Source organism: Pseudophryne corroboree, chromosome 5, assembly GCF_028390025.1.
Source record: "Pseudophryne corroboree isolate aPseCor3 chromosome 5, aPseCor3.hap2, whole genome shotgun sequence".
In the NCBI taxonomy this organism is placed as follows: domain Eukaryota; kingdom Metazoa; phylum Chordata; class Amphibia; order Anura; family Myobatrachidae; genus Pseudophryne; species Pseudophryne corroboree.
The window spans coordinates 538,423,130-538,447,731 of NC_086448.1; the positions used below are offsets into that span (position 1 = coordinate 538,423,130).

Consider the following 24,602-nt stretch of genomic DNA (forward strand, 5'->3'; position numbering starts at 1 on the left):
AGGGTATCAATATTTTCAGTCAGGGAATCCAACCAGACGACCCCAGCACTGCACATCCAGGCTGAGGCGATGGCTGGTCGCAGTATAACACCAGTATGAGTGTATATACTTTTCAGGGTAGTTTCCAGCCTCCTATCAGCTGGATCCTTGAGGGCGTCCGTATCAGGAGACGGTAACGCCACTTGTTTTGATAAGCGTGTGAGCGCCTTATCCACCCTAGGGGGTGTTTCCCAGCGCGCCCTAACCTCTGGCGGGAAAGGGTATAATGCTAATAACTTTTTTGAAATTAGCATTTTTCTATCTGGGTTAACCCACGCTTCATCACATACATCATTTAATTCCTCTGATTCAGGAAAAACTACAGGTAGTTTTTTCACCCCCCACATAATACCCCTTTTTGTGGTACTTGTAGTATCAGAGATATGCAAAGCCTCCTTCATTGCCGTGATCATATAACGTGTGGCCCTACTTGAAAATACGTTTGTTTCATCACCGTCGACACTAGATTCAGTGTCTGTGTCTGGGTCTGTGTCGACCGACTGAGGTAAAGGGCGCTTTACAGCCCCTGACGGTGTCTGAGACGCCTGGGCAGGTACTAACTGGTTTGCCGGCCGTCTCATGTCGTCAACTGATTTTTGTAATGTGCTGACATTATCACGTAATTCCATAAACAAAGCCATCCATTCCGGTGTCGACTCCCTGGGGGGTGACATCACCATTATCGGCAATTGCTCTGCCTCCACGCCAACATCGTCCTCATACATGTCGACACACACGTACCGACACACAGCAGACACACAGGGAATGCTCTTATCGAAGACAGGACCCCACTAGCCCTTTGGGGAGACAGAGGGAGAGTTTGCCAGCACACACCCAAGCGCTATAATATATATGGGAACAACCCTATATAAGTGTTGTTCCTTATAGCCACTTAAATATATAAAAATATCGCCAAAATATGCCCCCCCTCTCTGTTTTACCCTGTTTCTGTAGTGCAGTGCAGGGGAGAGTCCTGGGAGCCTTCCTCACAGCGGAGCTGAGCAGGAAAATGGCGCTGTGTGCTGAGGAGAATAAGCCCCGCCCCCTATTCCGGCGGGCTTTTCTCCCGGAGTTTTAGACATTTGGCATGGGTTAAATACATACATATAGCCTTAATGGCTATATGTGATGTATTCTTTTGCCATAAAAGGTATTATATATTGCTGCCCAGGGCGCCCCCAGCAGCGCCCTGCACCCTCCGTGACCGTCTGGTGTGAAGTGTGTGACAACAATGGCGCACAGCTGCAGTGCTGTGCGCTACCTTCATGAAGACTGAAGAGCCTTCTGCCGCCTGTTTCCGGACCTTCAATCTTCAGCATCTGTAAGGGGGGTCGGCGGCGCGGCTCCGGGACGAACCCCAGGGTGAGACCTGTGTTCCGACTCCCTCTGGAGCTAATGGTGTCCAGTAGCCTAAGAATCCAATCCATCCTGCACGCAGGTGAGTTGAAATTCTCTCCCCTAAGTCCCTCGATGCAGTGAGCCTGTTGCCAGCAGGACTCACTGAAAATAAAAAACCTAAAAAACTTTTTCTAAGCAGCTCTTTAGGAGAGCCACCTAGATTGCACCCTGCTCGGACGGGCACAAAAACCTAACTGAGGCTTGGAGGAGGGTCATAGGGGGAGGAGCCAGTACACACCATGTGATCCTAAAAGCTTACTTTTTGTGCCCTGTCTCCTGCGGAGCCGCTATTCCCCATGGTCCTGACGGAGTCCCCAGCATCCACTTAGGACGTTAGAGAAAAAGGGGTAATCTGCCTGCCGCAATGTGTAAAAAGGGGTAATCTGCCTGCCGCAATGTGTAAAAATGGGGAATCAGCCTGCCGCAATGTGTAAAAATGGGGAATCTGCCTGCCGTAATGTGTAAAAATGGGGACGCTGTCTGCCGTAATGTGTAACAAGGGCACGCTGTCTGCCGTAATGTGTATAAAGGGGACGCTGTCTGCCGTTATGTGTAAAAAGGGGATGCTGTCTGCCGTAATGTGTAACAAGGGCACGCTGTCTGCCGTTATGTGTAAAAAGTGCACGCTGTCTGCCGTTATGTGTAAAAAGTGCACGCTGTCTGCCGTTATGTGTAAAAAGTGCACGCTGTCTGCCGTTATGTGTAAAAAGGGCACGCTGTCTGCCGTTATGTGTAAAAAGGGCACGCTGTCTGCCGTTATGTGTAAAAAGGGCACGCTGTCTGCCGTTATGTGTAAAAAGGGCACGCTGTCTGCCGTTATGTGTAAAAAGGGCACGCTGTCTGCCGTTATGTGTAAAAAGGGCACGCTGTCTGCCGTTATGTGTAAAAAGGGCACGCTGTCTGCCGTTATGTGTAAAAAGTGCACGCTGTCTGCTGTAATGTGTAAAAAGAGGAATCTGTCCGCTGTAAGGTGTAAAAGGGTCTCTACCTGGTGTAGTGGTGCTACTGTGCGGCGTAATTTGAATAATGGAGACTACTGTGTACCGTTTTATGAATTGGTATTATTTTGTGGCCACACCCCTTCCCCACGAAGCCACGCCACTATGTATTTTTGCGCGCGCCTACGGCGCGCACTGCCCGTTTTGCATGCAGGGGTTGGGCTCCGATGCCGTTTCTTGCACACAGTGCTAAAATGTCTAGGTACGGCACTGTTGCTAGGTATCCATTTCTCTGGCCCTGAGCAGGTCCCCCTCACCAGATCCTCTCCAGGGGTGAGGGGGAGGACTTGGATGGGATGTGTGTGGGGGGGATGTGTGTGTGTGGGGGGGGGGGGCCCAAAGCATTTTGTCGCACCTGGGCCCACCGCTCGCTAGTTCCGCCACTGCCCACGGGCACTGCCAGAACAAGTGCCATAACCCAGCAGCTGGAGCGGAGCATTTCGGGCATTTATCAGAGGTCGAGCCTCCAAATTTAAACAGACTAGAAGGAGTCCAGTATACCCTATGTAAAATATAAAGCTGTATCTGCTGGAATTTAGCACCCGCCGAGGCCGCACGCGGGGAAGCCAATATACGACTCCAATCCTCCTCACTAATTTCACCCAAATCATGCATCCATTTGGCCCTGAGGGTGCACTAAACCTTTTTTACTCATATTCTGGACTCTCATTGGTGATTCAATGATTCCTCCCCAGGGGAACCACTCATTGTCTAACGACAAAAGCATATCCATTTTTATTCTTTATTTGTAGACTCTTATTTTCTGAACTCTCAACGATTCGGGAGAGTTGTATACCAATATCAGCGTGACCTATTACACCATACTGTGTATGCCCAATCCAGTCTGATCTTGGAAGCCATACAGTATAGGGTCAAGCCAGTACCTGGTACGGGACTCCCAGGGGATACCCAGTGTAGTAGGTCAATAGCAACAAATCCAGTCTAAAGGGCCATACACACTTGACGATAAAATGAGCGACGTCGTTCATTTCAGCCCTCATCAACGACGTCGCTCATTATATCGTCAAGTGTGTAGGCATCCGACGACCACCGATGCGCGGCCCCGTGGGACGTTAAAGACCCTCGCTTATCTGTGGAGCATGTATGCTCAATTTCATCTATGGTCGTTACCGACCAGAGACGTCGTTGAATGTGTATGGTGTGAACGACGAAAGACCAACGACCAAGCCACTGTTCACCAGCCCTGTTGCCAGCTCATTATTTTAATAAACTGTTCAGCTTGGATGCTTCAACGATGTGATAAAGCCAACTATTTATCTTATTACATTCACTATAAAATGGGTAAGAGACTCAGTACGCAATTGGCGTATGGGGTACCGTAAGGGTACGCACTTAGCGTAACAGACGCTTAGCCGTGGTCGAGACGCACATGCGGCACGCTCGCTCACAGCTTAACGCTTGGTGTCGAGCACGCTATAGGCGGTCGGCTACCGTAATGCTACGCTACCAGCATAGCGTACGCTCGTGACCACGAGGGGAACACGAGCGGCGCAGACGCTCACGGGATGACACTCAGTAAACCTTGTATGCAACACAGTGAAAGATTGAGTTTGTACTGTAAACCTTGGTTTTGTAATGTGAGCACAATGCAATGCTAATTAACCTCTATTGTATGAAAGCCTCTTGAGCGATTGAGACACTCTGAATACTCTCAGCAATGTAATAAACACACAATACCTTGCTAAGGATCCAACACCTTTACTAACAATATCTAGCTATGTAAAAAAAGAAATAAACAGTTAACAGTTCATACACTACAGGCTAACATCAATATCTAAGCAGAATAACTACACATAAATATACAATATCGTCACAATCTTATACAATAACAGAGAGAGAGAGAATATGGCAAATACAGTCAGAGATTTAGAATGGTCACAGAGAATAACTTACACACACTGGGGAATGATCGCTGCGCAGTCCTGGTACCAGCTCCGAGTTAGTCAAGATGAAAACCGTTTGTGGAGAGAAGACTGAGCTGGCCAGGCTGGCTGTCCTTATATACACTGCGTACAGTATACTACAAAGGGACCTACAATCTCATTGTTCATTGGACACAGGAATGTCTCCTCGCATCATAACAAAAGGTCATAGGTTAGTTTGAACAGGTGGGCTGTGACTATATCAAACTGCTCAGGTGGGAGGGAATCTGAGAATTCCCGCCGCATGGATAATGAACCGCAAATATAGTAAATGTCCAGAAACTACTAATAGACATAACTATACGCAGGAGCGATTAATCTTTACCTAACCAGCACCGGATTGTTTCTAATAAAATGTTCTTTAGTAAGGTACCAGACACCACTGCTCAAACCCTGTCTGACCCTTCGTACCATGCGAAGAGGAATTCCTCTGTCCAACGACCAGTTACATTAAACAAACTTACAGTCATTATTAAGGGGAACATTATCTATAAAACATACTATTTGGTTTTATTATTTAACGTTTGAGTCGCCCGCTAGACGCACACAAACTCTACCGTAAATGCACATACCACGCGCTCGAGCGCATGGCCGAGGAGGCGCCATCACGCAGCTGCGAGTATCCGCACGCATGGGAGAGAATGTGCACGTGCAGCGGGCAAGCGCATGAGGTGAATATATGGCAACGTGTAGCATGATATTTTTCCGACTTTGACAGTCCACCCTTTGGCAGTCATCAATAACTGCCACTTCCTAAAACAGTTCAAAAAGAAAAATATATGTCATTATGTAAATACCATTTTATGATTGAGTAAAGGGGGGAGAGGAGCAGGTGGGAAAAAGGTATGACCTAGTGGAATAGTAGAAGCATGTGTGTATGAATCCATGTTTGAGGGGTCATGTATCATCGTGCCGTACGTGTTTTAAATCAAGCTTCGAGGTATTGCGAAGTATACATTTGAATCCTTCTTATCCCGTATTACGGGTCTGTGGATGGGCTGTCAAACTTTACCGAGCTCTTTTCGGCTTTTGGTTGCAACAAATGGGGGAGCACATTTAGTTGATAATACATGAATGGGGGGATATGTGAGTGCTGATATCTGTATCTATATTCCCTATCGACTATGTGTGTCATTACCTGAAGGTTGTAGAGATGAGGATAAGAAACAATCGTTATAAATGCAGTCGTAAACTATGTGAGTTTATATAAACAGTCGCCGATTGAGATCTTGTCTGATGTCTTGTCTTGATGTACATGTTGTCTGATGTCTCTCGGTGCTTTTGCTATAAATAACGAGCAAAAGTTGTTCCATTGTCCATAAATTTACAGTCTCTAAAGTGTTGGGCTATCGTAAAAGTTAAAGTCACTAGGGAAATTGGGGGCTTGTAGCATAGTTCATCAATGGTCTGTATAAAAGAGGTTGTCAAATTCTTCTTCCAAGCGGAAGTCTTTGTACCTTGGAGGAAAACAAAGGAGAAACGGGTTAAAGAAACGGACCGTGGAATCACATTTTCATCACAACATTGTCTCTATCGTTGGGTCATAAATCAAATTAGTTGTTGTTAGTACAGGGTCCTCGCTCCTTAGACTCATCACCCTGGTATTACTTTTACGCTTCGCTAAAACCCGAACGCATCTAAATATCAGGCCAACCAATATGACGACTCCCAAAATACACAAAAGAAATTTCCCTACATCCATAATAATACCTTGGGCCCATTCTCCTAAGCCCGAGAACCAATTTTGTGGGTTCAACCATGACACCCAACTGGTCAGCTCATTACCCACAGCAGCGAGTGTGAGATTGTGTTTCCTTCGAAATTCCCACTTTAATTGTAAAATGTCATCCATCTTTTGGTCTATGACCTCGGCTGGGTCCTCCGTGCTGTTTGTAATGTACGTGCAGCACTTTATTCCATATTGAGTTGCTAGGGTAACACAATACCGGCCTGTCACAGCTGTGAGGTAATTGAGAATCATCCTATGCTGAACCAGTTCTGTTTTGTAGGCTTGTAACTCTTTCCCAGTGTACCTGAATGTGTCGTCATACATTTCGGTGATATTGTCTAATAAATTTGCAAGCGCAGATATATATTTATAATTTATCACTCCTCTGGCGGTACGAGTGATATCTAACGCGAGTAGGAATTGAATCCCGGTGGATTCATGGATCAGATCAGAGGCTGAATGCTCTGTCCTCTCTATCAGGTGCCTTTTAACGACGTGCTCGTAATGAGTGCGAGTATAAGGAGCTTGGGCACTGCGGTGAATATCTTTCATTTTGTTATGGGTTACAGTCATTACTTCAGGCAGTACTTTTCCAATATAGCACAATCCCTCTGAGTTTGGGGCAAGCCACTTATACGCCTTCCTCCCGCATATGAAATATGCATCATCGGGGAGAACATATGGGACGGAGTATGACATTATCATGTTACAAATTTTCCATGTGAAATCTCCTAACCCTAACTCTCCCATCTGTTTAGTACACGTATCAGGTTGTACGATATGTGCACAGTATCCTGGTGATACTTCTCCAACTCGCATGGTCCTACTTCCTAGAGTGTACCTATACCGGAAATATTTTCCATGGTCGGCTATCTGGCGTATAAATTCTGTGTCTATGGGCATTCTGTCGGGTCTGTATGAAAAGGTCATGGTTTGATTACTCCATGACACTTCCCAATTTCCCGGCTTTCGGGGATTGGAAATGTTAAAGCATACTAAGGACCTATCCACATGATATTGGTGGAGCTTCAAACTAGGAGGACTAGAGATATTAAACCTCTTGTCCACCGGCCTCCCACCACTTAGCTCAAGTACCTCTCCTACAGTTAAAGGGAATGGTACTAGTCCTGATTTACTATGACCTTGAGGTACTTGAGAGCATACCCAACAGTCTGTCTGGTTTAACACTTTACCCACTAAGGAGTGATAGTCACTCAATGGATGCCGGTCCATGTGGACATTAAAACTGGACTGACATTTCTTTATGCACCCATCCTCAACTATATTGTCACAATGCCTACAGATGCAGTTCTCTTCAGCTAACAATCCTTCACAATTCCTTCTATTGTCAATGCTACCAGATCGTTTTCTGGTACTCGCCTTTACTCGGAGATTATGTTGCTCTTGGAAATTTACGCCTGCATCCTGGTCATCAGAACCCATTCCCGATCTTTTCTCGACCTCCATGGTACTCTCACCGAAACAGACTGCTCTGGTCAACAACAGGGTCAACAGGAAAATCCGGATCACAGTCTCTTGGGGCAAGTCCATCTTAGAGGAGTAAAAGGAGAAAAATAAGAAGGGGGAAAGGAAATAGGAGGGAGGTGGGAACTGGAGAAAATAACAAATGGGAAAAAGAAATCTGGCTCGACAAGCTTCCGGTCTTATTATTCTCAGCGCTCAGGTGTCGTCTCAATCCTCCCTGAACAGACACTCTAGTGATACAACCTCTACCGTCTGTTCTTTGTCACGGGACCTCTCTGGGTCAGTGACCTTTTTACAATGCGACGAATGGACCCAAGTCTCTCTCTCGGCAACATTCAATGCTGTTGTGCTGGTCAATAAGACTTGATATAATCCTTCCCATCTGTCAATAAGGCAACCTGAGCGTAGAAAATTCCGTATCATTACATAATCCCCAGGTTCAATGTCATGACAATTACTGTCTGGCATATCAGGAATCACCAACTTTAGATTATCATTCTGATTCCTCAATTGCTTACTCATCTTAACCAAATACTTTACGGTTACTTCATTGTTATATTTCAAATCATCCTGGGGGTTAATCATAACATGAGGTTGTCGATCAAACAGAATTTCAAAAGGAGACAGATTAAGAGGGGACCTGGGAGTGGTTCTGATGCTGTATAATACAATTGGCAAAGCTTCGGGCCATAACAGTCCTGTTTCAGTCATTACCTTGCTCAATTTATTTTTAATAGTGCTGTTTACTCTTTCCACCTTCGCACTCGCCTGGGGGCGATACGGAGTGTGCAGCTTACTATTAATTCCCATCAACTTACACATTGTTTGAAAGACTTCACCTGTAAAATGGGTACCCCTATCACTTTCAATGATTCTAGGGATACCATACCTACACACAAATTCCTGCACAATTTTCTTTGCAGTAAATACAGCGGTATTTGTGGCCACGGGAAATGCTTCAACCCAATTTGAGAACACATCAATACAGACCAATACATATTTTAAATTTCTACAAGGTGGCAATTGTATGAAATCAATTTGTATTACCTGGAAAGGACCATCTGTCGGAGGGATATGGGATGGCTCTGTCGGTATTGCCTTTCCGATATTCTTCCTCAAGCAGGTGAGACATGTCATCGCTCTTTTACCCGCATGGGAAGAAAATCCTGGGGCGCACCAATAAGCTCTTACCAACTTACACATTCCTTCTTTGCCTAAATGAGTCAGCCCATGTGCCGCTTCCGCTAGACTTGGAAGGTATGCTCTGGGTGCCACTGGCTTACCCTGTCCATCTGTCCAGAGTCCTGAGGACTCCTGGCCATATCCTTTTGACCTCCAAACTGCCTTTTCCTGTGGGGAACACAAATTTTGCATTTCACACAATTTCTGTGTGTTTACAGTATTAAATACCATCAGTCGTGTACTATCTGTTTGTATGGGGTTACTAGCTGCTGATTTAGCAGCTTCGTCTGCTCGGCTGTTACCAAGTGATACCGGGTCTTGGCTATATGTATGTGCTTTACACTTGATAACAGCCACTCTGTCGGGTTCCTGTATCGCTGTTAGAAGTCTTTTGATGTGGGCTGCATGTGCTACGGGTGTGCAAGCTGCCGTCATGAAATTTCTGAGGCGCCATAGGGCCCCGAAATCATGGACTACTCCGAAGGTGTACCTAGAATCTGTGTAAATATTGGCTGATTTGCCCTTAGCCAATTCACATGCTCTGGTTAGGGCAACCAGTTCAGCAACTTGTGCTGAGTGTGGTGGGCCTAGCGGTTCCGCTTCTATGGTACCTTGGTCATCTACGACTGCGTATCCAGTACACAAGTCTCCCGAGTCCGTCTGTCTGTGACAACTACAGTCAGTGTAGAAAGTAAAATCTACATCTTCCAGTGGGTTGTCACTGATGTCAGGCCTTGCCGTGAAATTTTGGGTCAAATATTCCATACAATCATGCGTGTCATCCCCTGTATTAAATCCTCCTTCACCATCACTCTCATCCTCCACCCTTTGTGCCTGTCCAGGCACACCTGGGAGATACGTTGCAGGATTTAATGCGCTGCATCTCCTTATGGTGATGTTTACGGGGGCCATCAATGCCAATTCCCATCTTGTAAACCGCGCTGATGAGACGTGTCTGGTTTGGGCCGAATTCAGTAAGGCTGACACTGCATGTGGTGTATGAATTGTGAGGTCGTGTCCTAGCACTACATCTTCGCTTTTTGTGACTAGCAATGCTATTGCTGCAACGCTTCGCAAGCATGTGGGGAGGGATCGCGCTACCGTGTCTAGCTGAGCGCTATAGTAGGCTACCGGCCTGCTGGCATCACCATGCTTCTGGGTTAAGACACCTGCTGCGCACCCAGCACTCTCTGTTCCGTACAGCTCAAAGGGTTTCCCATAGTCAGGCATACCTAATGCCGGTGCCTGCGTTAGGCACTGTTTAAGTCTCTCAAATGCCATCTCAGACTCGTCTGTGTACGAAATCCGATCAGGTTTGTTTGAGGAGACAATCTCCTGCAAAGGTAGGGCTAGTATGGAAAAACCTGGGATCCAGTTACGGCAATACCCACACATTCCTAAAAATGTTCTAATCTGTTGCTGGGTTTGTGGCAGGGTCATGTCACGAATTGCTTGAATTCTATCAGCGGTAAGGTGTCTCAGTCCTTGTGTTAGACAGTGTCCCAAATACTTCACACGGGTTTGGCATAATTGTAACTTGTCCTTGGAAACCTTGTGTCCTGTGTCTGAAAGATGAAACAGGAGTTGTTTCGTATCTCTCAGGGACGCTTCCAGTGAATCTGAACACAGCAGTAAATCATCCACATACTGTATCAATATTGATCCACTCTCTGGTTGGAAAGACTGTAAACAATCATGCAGGGCCTGTGAGAAAATACTTGGACTGTCTATGAAACCTTGTGGTAATCGAGTCCAAGTGTACTGAACTCTTCTGTATGTGAATGCGAATAAGTATTGACTGTCAGGGTGCAGAGGTACCGAGAAGAAAGCGGAGCAGAGGTCAATCACAGTGAAAAATTTGGCAGTGGGAGGGATTTGCATAAGGATGACAGCTGGATTTGGCACTACGGGGAATTGACTCTCAACTATTTTGTTGATCCCTCTTAGATCCTGCACTAATCTGTAACCCCTCCCCCCACTCTTTTTAACAGGGAAGATGGGACTATTGGCAGTGCTGGACGTTCTTACCAGAATGCCCTGTTGTAGCAAGCGCTCTATTACAGGGTAAACTCCTAACTCCACCTCTGGCTTCAGAGGGTATTGTGGGATTTTTGGAGCTATCCTACCATCTTTTACTTGCACAACTACTGGGGCTACGTTTGCCATCAATCCAGTGTCTTGTCCATCCTTGGTCCAAAGTGATTCCGGTATCTGGGAAATCATTTCCTCTACCTTGGACGGACACCTATTTACAACAACAGTGTGTGACATTAATCTTGTTGGGGAGTCTAGCATATCCTGCGCTTCCTGAGCGTGGTTTTCGGGTATGTCCAAGAACACACCTTCAGGAGTACAGTATATGACGCATCCCATTTTGCACAGTAAATCTCTCCCTAGGAGATTAGTCGGAGCCGATGCAGCCAGCAGAAAAGAATGCTTGGTATGCAAAGGCCCTATCGTAATCTCTGCAGGTTTGCTTAAAGGGTAGTGCTGTACTACTCCTGTTACTACCATGGCTGGAATTGTTTTACCAGTGGTTCTCATGCCCACGGTCGAATTTATCACTGACTTGGCCGCCCCCGTATCTACAAGGAAATTTAGAGATTTACCAGCTACATCAATTGTGACCTCGGGTTCACTTCCAAGGCTCGCAATTAATTTTACTGGCTGCAGATTACAGGTGTGGCCCTGCCCCTATGGTGCGTGGTGACCTCCCTGCATTGCGCTGGCAGCTATTACCTGTGAAGGGGGTAAATGGGAACTATCAGTGACTTGCCAGTCTCTTTTTGGGGGATACTTTTTGTTTCCCCTGCGTGTGGCTCATAACTCCGTCTCTGCGGTCCTTGATCCCAATTTCGTGTGTCATGTCGTTGTCTAGGGGGTTGATATGATTTTTGTGCATTTTTTTATCTACAGTCTCGTGCAAAATGTCCCTCTTTATGACAGTAATAACAAGTTACCACATTTGACTTACACACAGGGGTCGGAGACTTATACTGAGGTGGCCTTGTGGTCAGGGCTTGTATACTTACGGCCATTAACTTATCACTTTGTGACTCCCTGTGTCTGGTGATATTCCGATCATGATCAATAGCGGCCTCTCTCAAAGTAGCCACCGACAGACCTCGCCAACATGGTTGGGTGGTCTGTACCCTCGTCCTCAATACTTCCTTTAAACCATCCATTAACACAGATACTGCTACTTCTCTATGATTCACATTTGTCTTAATGTCTTCTATGCCTGTATACTTAGCCATATCCTGTAGTGCCCGATGAAAATAATCAGCAGCTGTTTCTCCCTCTTTTTGTTTGATGGAGAAAATTTCGTTCCATTTGGCAACAGCTGGAAAATACTCTTTTAACTGTAAATTTATTCTCTTTACATTATCTTGGTTGTACACGTCCATAAGGGGTACCTCTTCATCTAATTTACAGTCAGCTATAAATCTCGCTGAGTCGACATTGGAGGGTAAACATGCCCTCAGCAATATCTGCCAGTCTTTGTAATTGGGCTCCACAGTATTTCCTAGCTCTCTAATGTATTCCTGGCTTGCAACTAGATCTTTCCTAGGATCAGGGAATTCAGACACCATTGATCTTAATTCCATTCGGGAAAAGGGGCAGTGCATGGCGATGTGTCTGACAGGAGTGAGTCCTGAAGTGTCAGTTTTCCCATTTGGCACTGCAATTACCCTAACGGGATTAAGTTCAATAACATCATTCTGAGTAGATTCTACAACATGTGGTGAAATGGTTTCAGCATAGTGTATGGTGCCGTACTTACCAGTTGATACGACCTCACCTGTCCCTCCACTAGGGGCCTTTGATACTGCTCTTACTGGTTGGGACGTGCCCACTGTTCTTTCTGCTATGGTGGCTGCTAGAGAGAGTGCCGATATTGTTGTTGGCTCATCCTCTTGGTCACAATCCTGGGGAAAGTTTAAAACAGGGTACAACTTGCACGGGTTAATATTAGCATCAACAATCTTGGTTACATTATTCTTAACATTTATACAGTTACTAAGTGCATGTTTATCATTCACCAGTGTGCCATTCTCTGTAACCACCTTCTCTCCCGTTATGTATGGTGGTGGTGGCTATCAGTTTTCTGATAGGGTTAGATCCAGCCACTTGAGCCAATCCTCTTTGTATTTCACCTTCCTGTTGCCATAACTGTAAATAATCATAATGTTTGATCCGTCTCTTTGCAGATTTAATGAGACATATCCTTCTCCTTAGATTTTGTAACACCTCGGGACTAAAACTGCCTACCCGTGGGAACTTTTCCCCATCATGCACAGTCATTCTTTCCCATTCATCGCACAAAACCTGTGTGTGAACCGTATTTCTCACACATGACATACCTTGCCGACCCGATTGGTCGGTTTACTAAGTCAACCCGAACCGAGGTTGATCGCCCCCTACCTGAACAACTGGCCCCCATCTTTGCAGGTGTTGCTTTCACTACCTCTGACCTTCAAATCAGGGTCTTCAGCGAACCCTTACAAAAACCAAGATGTCCGGGGTAGGCCGGCGGCGGAAGTTTACCGAGTACCTCCACTCACTCGCCCACGTCGACCAATACGCCCACACACTGCCTTGGCGCTGGCGTACTCAACCTAGGGCCCCTGCGACCTGAACCTCTATTTACTGGAACATGTGGGTGTGATCCGAAGAGCACTTAACCCTTCCCAGTAACTATTGGTTGTTAGAGAATTCCCGAGTGACCAGCGAACCTCCCTTAAAATAAAAAAAATTACACAAATCACGTTAGAATGTACAAATAGCGTTTATGACCCCTCTAGCGTACGCAAATGGTACTGGGTCAAGTTACTAACTAATGCACACAATTACGTGCGGTACAATCGTTCTGCACATAAGCAACTAATCTTATGTGCGGAGCGACCAGTGGAATCGAAAATTGTGGCTGCGAATTCCTTCAGCCAGAGCTTAATGGCCTATATGGGTACCGCACCAACCCTTCCTGGTGTTGTGCTCCTTTACTCTTTATCTATAGCGGACTTCTTAGTCTGCTGTACCTAGACCTCCTGGTCTGTGCTACAGTAGACCTCCTGGTCTGCTATACTCTAATGCTCTTATTTTAAATGTTTAACAAGGGATGCCTCCCAAGCCACCGTGCCGTCACTTACACGTATGTACCTCACGAGAACTCGATGATTTCCTGTGGTTCAACCCCAAAATTTTAGAAACATATATTATATATATATATATATATATACACACACACACACACACACACACACACACACACCTCTTTCACCTCATATACTCTTTACTTTTGTTTCTGCGCAGAAATCCCTTTCATTCAGTATCGCAGGCTAATCCCGAGGAGTTGCAACTAGAGAAGGATCTATTAGCTTAAAATTTTGGACACTGAGATTGATTTGCGCTATTATCGCGTTGCCTCCTTATCGCCTAACTAAAACAATACTATCGTGTTATTTGTATTATGTGGGCGTACCCAGACGCTCCGTTGCGTAATATACGCTTCGTGCGTCGGCCCTTGCGTCGCGTACGCTAGTCCCGCTCTTTGTTAGAGACACATGTACGCAAGCCAGGTATATCCACAGAAATACAATTAACACGTTTATATCAATGTAGATGATCTTTAACTGTAATCATTTACTGAACACCACACCGAACTTCCTTGTATCTTAGGCAAGCCATGCGCGTGTTTTACAAATTACTCCTTAACGTATTAATATTACTTTTAACTGCCAATAGCAACAAATCTTTCTCAGCACGTTATCAATTGTGAAATGGCAAACAGGAAAGTGAGGTGTGAAAATACACAAATGAAAAGAAATACAGGTGTGTGCGTGCGTGTGTGCGTACGCAAAACAGAAATAATAAGAATTTACTTACCGATAATTCTATTTCTCGTAGTCCGTAGTGGATACTGGGAACTCCGTAAGGACCATGCTGGGAACTCCGTAAGGACCATGGGGAATAGCGGCTCCACAGGAGACTGGGCACATCTAAAGAAAGCTTTAGGACTATCTGGTGTGCACTGGCTCCTCCCACCATGACCCTCCTCCAAGCCTCAGTTAGGATACTGTGCCCGGACGAGCGTACACAATAAGGAAGGATTTTGAATCCCGGGTAAGACTCATACCAGCCACACCAATCACACCGTACAACTTGTGATATGAAAGCCAGTTAACAGCATGATAACAGAGGAGCCTCTGAATAGATGGCTCACAACAAGAACCCGATTAGTTAACAATAACTATGTACAATTATTGCAGACAATCCGCACTTGGGATGGGCGCCCAGCATCCACTACGGACTACGAGAAATAGAATTATCGGTAAGTAAATTCTTATTTTCTCTGACGTCCTAGTGGATGCTGGGAACTCCGTAAGGACCATGGGGATTATACCAAAGCTCCCAAACGGGCGGGAGAGTGCGGATGACTCTGCAGCACCGAATAAGAGAACTCCAGGTCCTCCTCAGCCAGGGTATCAAATTCGTAGAATTTTGCAAACGTGTTTGCCCCTGACCAAGTAGCTGCTCGGCAAAGTTGTAAAGCCGAGACCCCTCGGGCAGCCGCCCAAGATGAGCCCACCGTCCTTGTGGAATGGGCTTTTATTGATTTAGGCTGCGGTAATCCTACCGCAGAATGCGCCAGCTGAATAGTGCTACAAATCCAGCGCGCAATAGACTGCTTAGAAGCAGGAGCACCCAGCTTGTTGGGTGCCATCAGGATAAACAGCGAGTCAGTTTTCCTGACTCCAGCCGTCCTGGAAAAATAAAATTTTCAGGGCCCTGACTACGTCCAGCAACTTGGAATCCTCCAAGTCCCCAGTAGCCGCAGGCACCACAATAGGTTGGTTCAAGTAAAAACCTGAGACCACCTTCGGGAGAAACTGAGGACGAGTCCTCAACTCTGCCCTATCCATACAGAAAATCAGATAAGGCCTTTTACATGACAAAGCCGCCAATTCTGACACACGCCTGGCCAAGGCCAAGGCCAACAGCATGACCACTTTCCACGCGAGATACTTTAGCTCCATGGTTTTAAGTGGCTCAACCAATGCGACATTAGGAAATCCAACACCACGTTGAGATCCAAAAAGTGCCACAGGAGGCACAAAAGGAGGCTGAATATGTAGTACTCCTTTAACCAAAGTCTGAACTTCAGGCAGTGAAGCCAGTTCTTTCTGGAAGAAAATCGACAGAGCCGAAATCTGGACCTTGATGGACCCCAATTTGAGGCCCAAACGTCACCCCTGCTTGCAGGAAGTGCAGGAATCGACATAGTTGAAATTCCTCCGTCGGGGCCTTCATGGCCTCCCACCAAGCAACAAATTTTCGCCAAACGCGGCGATAATGTCTTGCGGTGACATCCTTCCTGGCTATGATCAGGGTAGGGATGACTTCCTTTGGAATACCCTTTTCCTTTAGGATCCGGTGTTCTACCGCCATGCCGTCAAACGCAGCCGCGGTAAGTCTTGGAACAGACAGGGTCCCTGCTGCAGCAGGTCTTGTCTGAGCGGCAGAGGCCAAGGGTCCTCTGCCAGCATCTCTTGAAGTTCCGGGTACCAAGCTCTTCATGGCCAAACCGGAACCCCGAGTATGGTTTTCACTCCTCGCCTTCTTATTATTCTCAGTACCTTGGGTATGAGAGGTAGAGGAGGAGACACATAAACCGACTGGTACACCCACGGTGTCACTAGAGCGTCCCCAGCAATCGCCTGAGGGTCCCTTGACCTGGCGCAATATCTTTTCAACTTCTTGTTGAGGCGGGACGCCATCATGTCCACCCGTGGTCATTCCCAACGGTTTACCCGCATTTGGAAAACTTCTGGATGAAGTCCCCATTCTCCTGGGTGTAGGTCGCCCATCGGAGAATCCTTGTGGCTTCTGCCATCGCCATCCTGCTTCTTGTGCCGCCCTGTCTGTTTACATGGGCGACCGCCGTGATGTCGTCTGATTGGATCAGTACCGGCTGGTTCTGAAGCAGGGGCCTTGCTTGTCTTAGGGCATTGTAAATGGCCCTTAGCTGCAGAATATTTATGTGAAGCGAAATCTCCTTGGAAATTTCTTCCCTGTGTGACTGCACCCCAGCCCCGAAGGCTGGCATCCGTGGTCACCAGGACCCAGTCCTGTATTTCGAATCTGCGGCCCACTAGTAGATGAGCCCTCTGCAGCCACCACAGCAGCGACACCCTGTTTCTTGCTGACAGGGTTATCCGCTGTTGTATCTGTACATGGGACCCGGACCATTAGTCCCACAGGTCCCACTGGAACGTCCTTGCGTGGAGTCTTCCGAATGGAATTATGCTTCGTACGAAGCTACCATTTTTCCCAGGACTCGTGTGCATTGATGTACCGACACCTGTCCTGGTTTTAGGATGTCTCTGACTAGAGATGACAACTCCTCGCTTTTTCCACTGGAAGAAACACTCTTTTCTGGTCTGCGTTCAGAAACATTCCCAGGAACAGAAGACGTGTCGTCGGGACCAGCTGTGACTTTGGAATATTGAGAATCCAGTCGTGCTGTTGTAGCACTTCCCGAGAGAGTGCTACCCCCACTACCAACTGTTCTTTGGACCTCGCCTTTATCAGGAGATCGTCCAAGTACGGGATAATAAAAACTTCCTTCTTGCTAAGGAGTATCATCACTTCGGCTATTACCTAGGTAAAGACCTTCGGTGCCGTGGACAACTCCAACGGCCGCGTCTGGAACTGATAGTGACAGTCCTGTACCACATATCTGAGGTACTCCTGGTGAGGGGGGGGGAATGGGGACATGCAGGTACGCATCCTTGATGTCCAGGGAGACCCTGTAATCCCCCTCGTCCAGGCTCGTAATAAGCGCCCTGAGCGATTCCATCTTGAACTTGAATCTTCTGATATAAAAGTTCAAGTATTTTAATTTCAAGATGGGTCTCACCGAACCGTTGCGGTACCACAACCACTGTGGAATAGTAACCCCTTCCTTGCTGAAGGAGGGGCACCTTGACAATCACTTGTTGTGATTATAGTGTTGAATATCCACCAACACCGTCTCCCTGGCAGAGGGAGGTGCCGGTAAGGCAGATTTTAGGAAACGGCGGGGGGAAGAACGTCTCGAACTCCAGCCTGTACCCCTGAGATACTACTTGAAGGACCCAGGGATCCATGTGAGAGAGCCCACTGTCCGCTGAAATATCTGAGACGGGCCCCCACCGTACCCGGGTCCGCCTGAGCAGCCCCAGCACCATGCTGTGGACCTACCGGACGCAGGGAGGACTTCTGCTCTTGGCAACTAGCTGTGTGTTGCAGCTTTTTTCCTCTACCTTTGCCTCTCGGCAGAAAGGATGAGCCTCTAGCCCACTTGTTTTTCTGGGGCCGAAAGGACTGTACTTGATGATACGGTGCTTTCTTTTGTTGTGGGGTAGCCTGTGGCAAAAAAATTAATTTCCCAGCAGTAGCTGTGGAAACGAGGTCTGAAAAAACTATCCCCAAACAGTTTTACCCCCTTATAGGGCAACTTCCATGTGCCGATTCGAGTCGGCATCGCCTGACCATTGCCAAGTCCATAACCCCCTGTCTGGCGGCAATGGACCTAGCGCTTATTTTTGATGCAAGCCGGCAAATATCCCTCTGTGCATCACGCATGTATAAGACAACGTCTTTTATATGCTCTATTTTCAGCAAAATATTGTCCCTATCCATAGTTATTTTCCGACAGGGAATCTGACCACGCAGCGGGAGCACTGCACATCCATGCCGAAGCAACGGCTGGTCACAATATAATGCCCTAGTGTGTGACCATATCTTATAGGGTAACCTCCTGCTTTCTATCAGCAGGTTCCTTCAGGGCGGCCGTACCCGAAGACGGTAGTGCCACCTTTTCTGATAAGCGTGTAAGCGCTGTATCTACCCTATGGGGTGTTTCCCCGCGTGACCTATCCTCTGGCGGGAAAGGGTACGCTGCCAATAACCGTTGTAGAAATTATCAATTTCTTACCGGGGGAAGACCACTCTTCCTCACACACCTCATTTAATTTCTCAGATGCAGGAAAAACTACTAATAGTTTTCTCTCACCAAACACAATACCCTTTTATGTGGTACCTGGGGTATAATCATAAATGTGTAATATATTTTTCATTGTCTCAATCCTGTAACGGGTGGACCTATTTGGAGGGTACACCAGTCTCATCGATGTCGACACTGGAGTCAGTATCCATGTCGACATCTGTGTCTGTTATCTGAGGTAGCGGGCGATTTTAGAGCCCCTCATGACATTTGAGACGCTGGAACAGGCACAAGCTGAGTAGCCGGCTGTTCCGTGTCGTCGACCTTTTATGTAAGGAGTTGACACTTTCACGTAATCCTTCCATAAGTTCAACCACACCGGTGTCGACCCCGCAGGGGGTGACAACATATTTACAGGCATTCGCTCCGCCTCCACCTCATTATCCTCCACATACCTGTCGACACAGCCGTACCGACACACAGCACACACACAGGGAATGCTCTGATAGAGGACAGGACCCCACAAAGCCCTTTGGGGAGACAGAGGGAGAGTATGCCAGCACACACCAGGGCGCTATATATATCACAGGGATAGCACCTATAAAAAAGTGTTTTCCCTTATAGCTGCATATATGTTGTATACTGCGCCTAAATTGTGCCCCCCCCCCCCTCTCTTTTTAACCCTTTCTGTAGTGTATTAACTGCAGGGGAGAGCCAGGGAGCTTCCCTCCAACGGAGCTGTGAGGGAAAAATGGCGCCAGTGTGCTGAGGAGATAGCTCCGCCCCTTTTTCGCAGACTTTTCTCCCGCATTTTTATGGAATCTGGCAGGGGTTAATATACATCCATATAGCCCTGGGGGTTATATGTGATGTATTTTTGCCAGCCAAGGTGTTTATATTGCTGCTCAGGGCGCCCCCCCCAGCGCCCTGCACCCTCAGTGACCGGAGTGTGTGGTGTGCATGAGGAGCAATGGCGCACAGCTGCAGTGCTGTGCGCTACCTTGGTGAAGACTGATGTCTTCTGCCGCCGATTTTCCGGACCTCTTCTTGCTTCTGGCTCTGTAAGGGGGCCGGCGGCGCGGCTCTGGGACCGGACTCCGAGGCTGGGCCTGTGTTCGGTCCCTCTGGAGCTAATGGTGTCCAGTAGCCTAAGAAGCCCAAGCTGGCTGCAAGCAGGCAGGTTCGCTTCTTCTCCCCTTAGTCCCTCGATGCAGTGAGCCTGTTGCCAGCAGGTCTCACTGAAAATAAAAAACCTAAAACTAACTTTTTCTAAGAAGCTCAGGAGAGCCTCCTAGATTGCACCCTGCTCGGTCGGGCACAAAAATCTAACTGAGGCTTGGAGGAGGGTCATAGGGGGAGGAGCCAGTGCACACCAGATAGTCCTAAAGCTTTCTTTAGATGTGCCCAGTCTCCTGCGGAGCCGCTATTCCCCATGGTCCTTACGGAGTTCCCAGCATGGTCCTTACGGAGTTCCCAGCATCCACTAGGACGTCAGAGAAAAACAGTTTTAAAAGACAATAGCGTACTGTTCTTACCTTCCGGTTCTGGATTCCACCAGCACTCCTACAGCGTAGCGAAACAGACTCTTATCTAGCCAGCACTACTGTATCCCGATACGAAGGGATACTGCCTTCCCGCCCTTGCTGACAGATAAAGTCTGTGTTCGCTGGTGCGGGAGGACGGACGAGCCGCCAATTGATAAAGCCAACTATTTATCTTATTATATTCACAATAAAATGGGTAAGAGACTCAGTACGCAATTGGCGTATGGGGTACCGTAAGGGTACGCACTTAGCGTAACAGACGCTTAGCCGTGGTCGAGACGCACATGCGGCACGCTCGCTCACAGCTTAACGCTTGGTGTCGAGCACGCTATAGGCGGTCGACTACCGTAATGCTACGCTACCAGCATAGCGTACGCTCGTGACCACGAGGGGAACACGAGCGGCGCAGACGCTCACGGGATGACACTCAGTAAACCTTGTATGCAACACAGTGAAAGATTGAGTTTGTACTGTAAACCTTGGTTTTGTAATGTGAGCACAATGCAATGCTAATTAACCTCTATTGTATGAAAGCCTCTTGAGCGATTGAGACACTCTGAATACTCTCAGCAATGTAATAAACACACAATACCTTGCTAAGGATCCAACACCTTTACTAACAATATCTAGCTATGTAAAAAAAGAAATAAACAGTTAACAGTTCATACACTACAGGCTAACATCAATATCTAAGCAGAATAACTACACATAAATATACAATATCGTCACAATCTTATACAATAACAGAGAGAGAGAGAGAATATGGCAAATACAGTCAGAGATTTAGAATGGTCACAGAGAATAACTTACACACACTGGGGAATGATCGCTGCGCAGTCCTGGTACCAGCTCCGAGTTAGTCAAGATGAAAACCGTTTGTGGAGAGAAGACTGAGCTGGCCAGGCTGGCTGTCCTTATATACACTGCGTACAGTATACTACAAAGGGACCTACAATCTCATTGTTCATTGGACACAGGAATGTCTCCTCGCATCATAACAAAAGGTCATAGGTTAGTTTGAACAGGTGGGCTGTGACTATATCAAACTGTTCAGGTGGGAGGGAATCTGAGAATTCCCGCCGCATGGATAATGAACCGCAAATATAGTAAATGTCCAGAAACTACTAATAGACATAACTATACGCAGGAGCGATTAATCTTTACCTAACCAGCACCGGATTGTTTCTAATAAAATGTTCTTTAGTTAGGTACCAGACACCACTGCTCAAACCCTGTCTGACCCTTCGTACCATGCGAAGAGGAATTCCTCTGTCCAGCGACCAGTTACATTAAACAAACTTACAGTCATTATTAAGGGGAACATTATCTATAAAACATACTATTTGGTTTTATTATTTAACGTTTGAGTCGCCCGCTAGACGCACACAAACTGTACCGTAAATGCACATACCACGCGCTCGAGCGCATGGCCGAGGAGGCGCCATCACGCAGCTGCGAGTATCCGCACGCATGGGAGAGAATGTGCACGTGCAGCGGGCAAGCGCATGAGGTGAATATATGGCAACGTGTAGCATGATATTTTTCCGACTTTGACAGATGAATGGTCTGTGGTCTTTGGTGGTGTGTATGCTCATGTCGTTTGCTCAGCTGTTCAAGGGAAGGTCAAGGGAAGTCGTTAACGACGGTCGTTAACAACGTGTGCATCGTCAAGTGTGTATGGGCCTTAAGGGTGTGTACACACGGTGAGATAAATCTGTAAGATTTTGACTATATAGTCAAAATCTTATAAAAAGTTAGTGCATATCTCATGGTGCTAGGCAGCTTGCGATACAGATTCGATCCCGATGCGCGCTCCTGTGGGGTCGGTATCGTAAGGCTAGATAGACTGTGCAGGCAAGTCAATCTTGACTATCTAGTGTACTATCTAGTACAAAGTATAGTCAAAATTGGCACTTAGTCAAAATCGTACATAGACAAAATCTCAAGCACAGATAGTCAAAATCTGTCCTATCTGTGCTATCTGGGCTCTGGGGGAGTTCAAGGGAAATCGCATAGTCAAAATCGAACATAGCAGGGATCTCACCGTGTGTACACACGGCGAGATATTTTCTTTCGATTTTAACCATATAGTCAAAATCGCAAGAAAAGTTAGTGCAGATCGCAAGGTGAAAGTCACCTTGCGATCCCGATTTGATCCCGATGCGCGGTCCCGCCAGGTCGGCATCGCAAGAAAAGATAGACTGTGCAGGCAAGTCAATCCTTGCTAGATCGGTGTACTATCTAGTTCATCTCACATGTCAATGACATCTCACATAAGCCAAAATCGTAAGCACACATAGTACAGATCTCAAGAAAAGTATCAAAATCTGTCCTATCTGGGCTCCGAGGAGTTCAAGGGAAATCGCAAGTGAAAATCGGGCATAGGAAGGATCTCACTGTGTGTACACACCCCATTGACAGCAGATTCACTTTTTTACTTTATCTTTATTTCAGCCACTCTTGGCCTCACCCAAAAAAATCCTTTTTGATCTAATCAGCTGGGATTTCTTTAGAGCCATATATGTGTTTGTGACTCGCAGGACATCTACCTAGGTACAATATCATTGGTTGTGCAGAGTCGAGCTATAAGTACTGACCTTGATCTCCCACCTCATACGCCCCAATTAGGGGAGTAAGATTGTGATTGATTTGTATTTCATTTTTTTACCGTCCACTGCTTAAATTGTTTGCTTTTAAATCTTTTAACCTGTGTTTCTTAGATTTCATCTTAATATAACATAGTAAAAGTTATGTTTTAACCTCTTTTTTATTATACTAACTATATTAACCTTTTCGAAGAGTGCACCAAAAGTCTTCTTTCTTTATTGACATAACCACAGGATATCTAAAATTCCTACACCTCCCTGATATTATGGGACAGCAGAAATGAATGAGACCTCCACTGCAGAAAAGAAAAAATGCAGTGGAAGCACTTCTACACATTGTGCAGGGCTAGACTGTGACAGTGCAACAACTTTTCTTTACACTTGGTTGGATCATGGGCACCTGTAATCCCTGCACCAAGTCTATGTTCTGATGATGGGACTGTAGTCTCACCTCTGAGGCACGATCTTCGCCGTGTATGTGCCGCGCGCACACGCCATAGTGGTGCAGCGCGCGCCCGGCAGGCGAGGACGCGCAGCCGCGATTCCATCATTACCCTCCGAAGCACGGCACCGCGTCACCGATGCACAAATTGTGTATACACGGTCAACTCCGCAGCTGTCCTCCACAGTTGGTGACTTGTGTGATGTTTCCCTTAAAACAAACGTAATTGTAATGACATTAACAAGCCCAGTCTTTTAACGCCTTTTGCATCTTACGGACTGATATTGGGTACTGGTAGTGAATAACTCCGTAGGGTGTTCCGCATTACTGTTTTCCTTGCTATAAAAACCCAGTGGAGTTTATCTTGGAGATAATAAAACTCTGTCCTAGACATACGGAAATGACGTCCCACGTCCCATTAGCGGCGCGTGTCAACCAGCTATTTGCAGCGTTATGTCTGTTTAAATGAAGCCATGTTGGCTGAGATAACTACAGGCGTTCCTACGGCTGTCAGGCTACGGGTGTATGGCCGCTCACCATCCTGACGAGGTTACGTTAATTTGCATTACTTTTTTTTACCCTATCAATTTTTTTCGAACTTTATTTAGAATCGCACAGCTGCACAGGAAGAAGGGTGGGAAAATATGTGATTTTTAGAATTTATTTAGTCACTAATTGCTCAGGTTTCTAATTATACAAGTCAGCTGTCTTTTTCAAATGTCAGTCGTGATTCTTATTTAGTCAATAGTAGAGTTTATGCCAATTGTGATTTCACTTGTGATTTCACTTTTTAAATGTTTGGCTAGTTTTAGCATTTGAAAATTTATTATTTAAAAAAAAAAAATTATTGCACTGGAAATGGAAACATAATTTCCAGTGCTTCTGCCCTGCTGATACTCCATGTTGGCAGGTTCTCCAGTCTGTAAACCACCTTTCCTTGTGAGTTTCATCCTTGTTTTAATAATGTTATTACTGTCACAAATTGCAGTTTGGGTTCTCCCCCCCCCCCTTCTTCCCCCTCATATATAATATTTGCAGTAAATGGGGATATGCTTGGTGTTTTGGGAGTACGGTATCAGTGGTACTATACAGTTTCAAACCCAACAGATCACAAGCGAAATTATTTTATTCAAATAAAATATAATTTTACAGATTACCTTTATTATAAATATATATTTCTCTATCGTCCTAGTGGATGCTGGGGTTCCTGAAAGGACCATGGGGAATAGCGGCTCCGCAGGAGACAGG

General features: G+C 46.4%; 1 protein-coding gene across 3 annotated transcripts in view; it reads right to left on the reverse strand.

The window, feature by feature from the left end:
* MCUR1 (mitochondrial calcium uniporter regulator 1) overlaps nt 1–23,887 on the reverse strand; it is a 315,260-nt gene extending 291,373 nt beyond the window's left edge. Inside the window, exon 1 of one of the 3 annotated variants that reach the window (XR_010177802.1) lies at nt 23,313–23,887. Coding sequence is in view for 2 of the 3 variants with exons in the window: in XM_063923197.1 (XP_063779267.1) it covers nt 23,313–23,463 (151 nt within the window). In the remaining variant the exon portion in view is untranslated. The remainder of the gene's footprint in view (nt 1–23,312) is intronic. The other 2 variants (XM_063923197.1, XM_063923198.1) reach the window with 2 other exon arrangements.
* Between the last annotated feature and the right edge of the window lie 715 nt (nt 23,888–24,602).